The 7,349-nt window shown below is 52.9% G+C and overlaps 1 protein-coding gene across 1 annotated transcript in view; it reads left to right on the top strand.

The window, feature by feature from the left end:
* The window catches only part of LOC132805638 (annexin A2-like), a 31,316-nt gene continuing 23,967 nt past the window's right edge, over positions 1-7,349 (top strand). Inside the window, exons 1-2 of the mRNA XM_060820825.1 lie at positions 1-97; positions 3,414-3,467. Of these exons, the coding sequence (XP_060676808.1) occupies positions 3,420-3,467 (48 nt within the window). The 5' untranslated portion in view covers positions 1-97; positions 3,414-3,419. The remainder of the gene's footprint in view (positions 98-3,413; positions 3,468-7,349) is intronic.

Below are 7,349 nucleotides of genomic sequence, written 5' to 3'. Positions count from 1 at the left end.
CCCTTCCTTCAGGTGAGTCACAGATCATTTAGACACACCCCAGCCAGAGAGTGAGCAGAGAGAGTGAGGTTGCCTGTTCTCCCAAACTCATCCCCAGGTAAGGCCATCTCTTCCAGGAGCTGGGTGGGAATATTTGGTCTTTTAGGGGGAGGAGACTCCCTCCTAGAAGCCATTGCCCTCACAGGGTGAAGTGGGGGGGTGAGGGGGAGGTGCGGGTGGGGTGGACTGTCCATCCAAATGTGAGAAATTTTCCCCTGGCTGGGACAAGTCTCACTTCGTCTGCTTTTCAAAGGCTTGGTTTCTTCATTGTTGGGATTCCCTTTCGTGATTGCGACTTGAATTCCTCTCTGGGCTCAGAGAGAGAGAGAGAGAGAGCAGTAGGGATGGAACAGCAACTCGGTTGTAGTTTTAATGAAATGTTTTGTGGACAACGCCCACTCCCGGGGAGAAAGTGAATATTTTAGTCAGCTCCTACTCTCCGCAAAACCTCCAATTTCACATACAAAACCAGGAAACTAACCGGCTCCTAATGTAATCCCACTCATCCCAGATATTAACCAGGAAATTAACCAGCTCCTAATGTATTCTCTCTGATCCCAGATATTAACCAGGAGATCAACCATTTCCTAATGTAATCTCTCTGATCCCAGAGATTAACCAGCTCTGATATCAAACCCACTGAGTCCTGGTACAACCCTGAACTTTAACCATTACCTCCTCTCTTGGCCACACCTCCCAAAGTTCGAACCCCACCCTTGGGTGTAAAGACTTGCATTGCCCTAGCGCCCTTTGTCCAGTTGGAACCCCCCCCCACCCTCCCCAGAAGAGTATCAGCTGTTGCAAAGTTCCTACAGTCAGTGTGACCCAGATGACTGGGTCTGTGGGACACTGGGGACAGCTCTCTGCCCCACACTCCTCTCGTTCCTCACCCTCTTCCCCCCTCCCACCCCACCCCGCGTGCCATTGGTGTGGGTCTGTTGCCGGAAACTGACATTCCTGCCCCTGGGAGTGGTCTCCTCTCGGACTGCCCTCTTAACCGGCTGATTCAAACCATCTTCTACCTCCAGTTGGGACCAGCCAGGGTTGGGGGTGGGGTGGTTGTGAAGGGGAAGCCATTTTGTACACAGTGCGATCCCACAGGTGGGAGCGCCTGTCTTCTCTTGAGGGCTGCCAGGCTAATTTATTTTCGATCTCCATCCATGGTTTTCTTGATGTTCGTTGCTCCGCATCCAGTTGCTCCTTGGAGCTGACATAAGGCCATTCAGCCCCTTGACTCCTCCCTGCCCATCGATGAGACTGCTGATCATTCTCAACTCCACTCCCCGCCCCTCGTTTCCCGTCCTGATTAAAAAAAACTCTCTGTCTCAGCCTTCAATACCCACAGTGACCCAGCCGCCCCCCCCCCCCCCCAGCAACTCCCACGGCTTCCCTCCCCTTGGAGAGAGAAGAAAATCCCCCCCCCATCTCCATCTTCGGTGGGTGACCCCTTGCTCTGAGAGGTTGCCGTCCTGTCCACTTCGCTCCTACACCCACAATGGGGGGGAGCACCCGCTCCACCTCTCTCCCCCCTCGTCAAATGCTTCACCCCTGGAGAGTCTTCAATAAGCCCACCTCTCATCCTTCCTAAAATCCAGGCCCCAACCAACTCACCCTCTCCCTCATCAGACGATCCCTCCGTCCCCCGGGATCTGCTGAGGGAACCTTCCCTGGGCTGCCTCCGGGTCTATCATTTCTTAGATACGTGGCCCCGGAACCTGCTCACGGTGTCCCAGCTACGCTCTGTCTAGCGCCTGGGGTCGTTTTAGCAAAAACCTCCCGGACGTTTAACCCCCATTCCCTTCGGGGATAAAGGCTGGCATCCCTATGAAGCTGGATGTTGGTGGATTCACGGGCGAGGATTCCCAAATCCGTTCTGGAACTTTCCGCAGTCTTATACCATTTAAACAATAGTCAGCTCCTCAATTCTTTCGGCCAAAGTGTGCCAACTCATCGTGTCCAGTCCTTGAGACAAGGGCTGTTTCAGAGGCTAGTTAAGATTCAAACGCATCGCTGTGGGAGGGGGAGGGGGGTGGTCTGCAGTCACGTGTAGGCCCAGACCGGGTAAGGGTGGCAGATTTCCAGAAATGTTGACGTATCCCGCCCTCCTGGCCGATTACCACCATCAGTGGGAGTTATCATGGTCACCTCCTGGAGCTAGAGGTTCCTCGAACCCTCGCCCGTCAGCCTCCGAGAGGGGAGAGGGTAGTGCTAGTACCCATCCCCGACCTGCGGCTGCCCCTGCACAGGAAGATCCCATTCTGATCCAAACCGGAAGGACCGGTGTAGCGAACGGGCCACACCGTCGGTGCTGGGAGGTTCAGGCACAACTCGTGTTCACGGCGTGGCTCAGTGACTCACGGCACCCGCCCACTATTGTTCCCGGCACCACACGGCACTTCCCAACCACACAGCCAGGCCCGATCTCCGTCAGCTCCTCCCACCACCACACACTCCCTACCTCCGTCACCTCCTCCAGCCCCCTACACCACCTCCCTATCTCTGTCACGCCCTCCAGCCCCCTACACCCCCTCCCATTCTCTGTCAACCCCTCCAGTCCTTTACACCCCCTCCCTATCTCTGAGACCCCCTCCAGCCCCCTACACCCCCTCTCTATCTCTGTCACCCCTCCAGTCCCTTACACCCCCTCCCTATCTCTGTCACGCCCTCCAGCCCCCTACACCCCCTCTCTATCTCTGTCACCCCTCCAGTCCCTTACACCCCCTCCCTATCTCTGTCACGCCCTCCAGCCCCCTACACCCCCTCCCAATCTCTGTCACCCCCTCCAGCCCCTACACCCCCTCTCTATCTCTGTCACCCCCTCCAGTCCCTTACACTCCCTCCCTATCTCTATCACCTCCTCCAGCCTCTACACCCCCTCTCTATCTCTGTCACCCCCTCCAGCCTCCTACACCCCCTCTCTATCTCTGAGACCCCCTCCAGCCTCCTACACCCCCTCTCTATCTCTGAGACCCCCTCCCGCCCCTACACCCCCTCCCTATCTCTGTCACCCCCTCCAGCCCCTACACCCCCTCCTGATCTCTGTCAACCCCTCCAGCCCCTACACCCCTTCCCTATCTCTGTCACCCCCTCCAGCCCCTACACCCCTTCCCTATCTCTGTCACCCCCTCCAGCCCCCTTACACCCCCTCCCTATCTCTGTCACCTCCCCCAGCCCCCTCCAACAATGCCCGCTCCCTCAGCACTGACCCTGGCACAGTGCAGCCCTGCAGGAGCCTGCTGGAAAGGCTGGTTAAAAACTCTGTTGCGGGTAACCAATTCTAAGTGTGAGTCTTAAGTTCGATCGCTGAGCCAATCCCGCCACCATCTGTGAGTGCGTTTGCCGTTGGTTAAATTATGTTTTTTGGTTTTTTTCAGAGCACGATGGTACTCGTGAACGACATTCTCAGTCAAATTGTTCAGGTGGACCGGGTGAGTACAGCAGCCCCCTCGGGAGCGGACTAGCCATTGTAAATGTTAGGTCAGGGTAGCTGCCTCGTCGCTTCCCAGGCACCCCCTCACAAAGCAATTCAGGTCCTCCCGCCTGGAATCCAGTACCTCCTGTCAGAAGAGACTTTTGACTGAGCCTGAAGGTTGGCATTCAGTGTGATGCACACCCTAGTCGCACGGCCTCTGCTCAATGTGGAGGTAGCCTTTTCCTCTGTATCTCAGCCCGTGCTGTCCCTGTCCCTGGAATGGGGGGGACAGTGTAGAGGGAGCTTTACTCTGTATCTAAACCCTTGCTGTCCCTGTCCCTGGGAGTGTTTGTTGGGGGACGGTGTAGAGGAAACTTTACTCTGTATCTAACCCCGTGCTGTGACTGTCCCTGAGATGAGGGGGACAGTGTAGAGGGATCTTTATTCTGTATCTAACCCCGTGCTGTCCCTGACCCTGCGATGGGGGGAAGGACAGTGTAGAGAGAGCTTTACTCTGTATCTAATCCCGTGCGGTCCTTGTCCTGGGAGTGTTTGATGGTGGGACACTGTAGAGGGAGCTTTACTCTGTATCTAACCCTGTGCTGTGCCTGTCCCTGGGATGGGGGGAGACAGTGTAGAGGGAGCTTTACACTGTATCTAACCCCGTGCTGCCCCTGTCCCTGGGATGGAGGGGAGGGGTGGGGAACTGTGTAAAGGGAGCTTTACTCTGTATCTAACCCCGTGCTGTCCCTGCCCTGTGAGTGTTTGATGGGGGACAGTGTAGAGGGAGCTTTACACTGTATCTAACCCCGTGCTGCCCCTGTCCCTGGGATGGAGGGGAGGGGTGGGGAACTGTGTAAAGGGAGCTTTACTCTGTATCTAACCCCGTGCTGTCCCTGCCCTGTGAGTGTTTGATGGGGGACAGTGTAGAGGGAGCTTTACTCTGTATCTAACCCCGTGCTGCCCCTGTCCCTGGCTTGGGGGGGACAGTGTAGAGGGAGCTTTACTCTGTATCTAACCCCGTGCTGTCCCTGCGCTGTGAGTGTTTGATGGGGGACAGTGTAGAGGGAGCTTTATTCTGTATCTAACCCCATGCTGCCCCTGTCCCTGGCTTGGGGGGGACAGTGTAGAGGGAGCCTTACTCTGTATCTAACCCCATGCTGTCCCTGTCCCTGGGCGTGTTTGATTCCTAATGTAATCCTGAAAATCTGCAGCTTCCACCTGTTCTGAGTAAAATGAGGGAATTTCCCTGAGGATTGACTGAAGTAAGATATGGATGCATTTTTATAAAATATCAATTAATAGACTCAGTGAGTGCCTTAAATGCCTGAGGCATTGGAAATTAAATGTGTGAAGATATTTCACATTGTTCCAACTTATGGAGAGGATGTGTTATTTTTTGTTGTCTAGCCAATGATGAAGATCCAAGTCTGGAGTGTCTTTGGGCTTTGCTTGTCTTAAATTTGAAATCGGAGATTAATTTATTTTTTGTTAAGTCAAATTATTAAGGGATGTGGGCCAGAGGCAGGTCATAGAGATGTACAGCACAGAAACAGACCCTTCGGTCCAACCCGTCCATGCCGACCAGATATCCCAACCCAATCTAGTCCCACCTGCCAGCACCCGGCCCATATCCCTCCAAACCCTTCCTATTCATATACCCATCCAGATGCCTCTTTAATGTTGCAATTGTACCAGCCTCCACCACTTCCTCTGGCAGCTCATTCCATACACGTACCACCCTCTGGGTGAAAAAGTTGCCCCTTGGGTCCCTTTCCCCTCTCACCCTAAACCTATGCCCCTCTAGTTCTGGACTCTCCCACCCCAGGGAAAACACCTTGTCCATTCACCCTATCCATGCCCCTCATGATTTTATAAACCTCTCTAAGGTCACCCCTCAGCCTCCGACGCTCCAGGGAAAACAGCCCCAGCCTGTTCAGCCTCTCCCTGTAGCTCAAATCCTCCAACATCCTTGTAAATCTTTTCTGAACCCTTTCAAGTTTCACAACATCCTTCCTATAGCAGGGAGACCAGAATTGCACACAATATTCCAACAGTGGCCTAACCAATGTCCTGTACAGCTGCAACATGACCTCCCAACTCCTGTACTCAATACTCTGACCAATAAAGGAAAGCATATCAAACACCGCCTTCGCTATCCTATCTAGCTGTGACTCCACTTTCAAGGAGCTATGCACACCCCAGGGCCCCACCATCAACTCCTCCCTTGATGTGCTTTCCAAAGTACAACACTTACCTCAAATTAAACTCAGTCCGCCTTCCCTCAGTCCAGTTGCATTCTGGGGTAACCTTCACTGTCCACCACACCACCTCTCCCCAGTTTTGATGTCCCACGCTCAATCTCGTTCTCAACTGACATCCGAGTTGCCGAATTGCTCTCGTTATCCTGAATGTCATTAAAGCTACACTTCCCTTAAATATCTGTTTCCTGAGGTTAAAACCAAGGACTGCAGACGCTGGAAACCAGAGTCTAGATTAGAGTGGTGCTGGAAAAGCACAGCAGGTCAGGGCAGCATCCGAGGAGCAGGAAAATCGACGTTCCGGGCAAAAGCCCTTCATCAGGAATTTGTTCCCTGAGTCTACCTTTTTGCAATAGTCAGTTGGCACCATCTCACGTTGGTTTTATCATCGTTTTCAACACTGCCACTTCAGTGCTGTTTAAATTGTCTTCAAAAATGACACCAGCTCCCTTCGAGGGGTTTTAGGAGCAGGACGAGGCTGTTTGGCTCTTTAAGATTTGGAGATTTGGAATGCCGGTGTTGGACTGGGGTGTACACAGTTAAAAAGCACACAACACCAGGTTATAGTCCAACAGGTTTAATTGGAAGCACTAGCTTTCGGAGCGACACTCCTTCGTCAGGTGATTGTGAGCAGGTCAAGGCTGTATGGCCCTTTAAGCCTGCTCCCTCATTCAAGAACACGGTGCGTGATCATCCCAACTCCTGCTCCCCACTTGCTCCCTCACACCCCTTACGTTCCAGCACCTTATTCCGAAGTTTCAGATCCGACAGCTTTCTGCGACAGAGGATTTCACGGGCTCTCCGGGTGAAGACATTACCCGTCATCTCAGTCCGAAATATCCTGCTCCCATATACTTAGGCCGGGACCCTTCCCAGGTTTTTAAAAGATCCTAAATTTCCAACTCTCTCCATGACTGACTTGAGAGGGTCAGCCTCCCCCCACCATCACGTTCACCTTGCCTACATCACAGCAACGACACAGTCATTTGTCTACAGTTGAATCTGTGCAGGTGGGGAGGCGGTTTTGAGATGCCTTTCAGTCTCCGTTTGGATTTGGAATTAAAGTTCCCGTTGCTCCGTAAACTGGCTTTGATGATCTCATTAATCCGCCCATCCGAACTGTGTTCCCGCAACATACCAGAACACACGCCCTGATCTTTAGCCGGGATTGAGTCACAGACTGGAATCTAACCCGGGCAGAATTTGTTATTCTAAGCAGAAACATTCCGAAACTCCTCGATTAGATTCCAGTCTGTAACTCCCTCCCGGGTATCTGTTATTCTTATATAACCCACCCCGAACCCCTCGATTAGATTCCAGTCTGTACCTCCCTCCTGGGTATCTGTTATTCTTATATAACCCACCCCGAACCCCTCGATTAGATTCCAGTCTGTAACTCCCTCCCGGGGTATCTGTTATTCTGTATATAACCCACCCCAAACCTCTCGATTAGATTCCAGTCTGTAACTCCCTCCCGGGTATCTGTTATTCTTATATAACCCACCCCGAACCCCTCGATTAGATTCCAGTCTGTAACTCCCTCCCGGGGTATCTGTTATTCTGTATATAACCCACCCCAAACCCCTCAATTAGATTCCAGTCTGTAACTCCCTCCTGGGTATCTGTTACTCTGTATA

The sequence above is a fragment of the Hemiscyllium ocellatum genome, chromosome 50 (assembly GCF_020745735.1).
Source record: "Hemiscyllium ocellatum isolate sHemOce1 chromosome 50, sHemOce1.pat.X.cur, whole genome shotgun sequence".
In the NCBI taxonomy this organism is placed as follows: domain Eukaryota; kingdom Metazoa; phylum Chordata; class Chondrichthyes; order Orectolobiformes; family Hemiscylliidae; genus Hemiscyllium; species Hemiscyllium ocellatum.
Note: the sequence above shows the minus strand (reverse complement) of the source record. Positions and strands in the feature narration are given on the sequence as shown.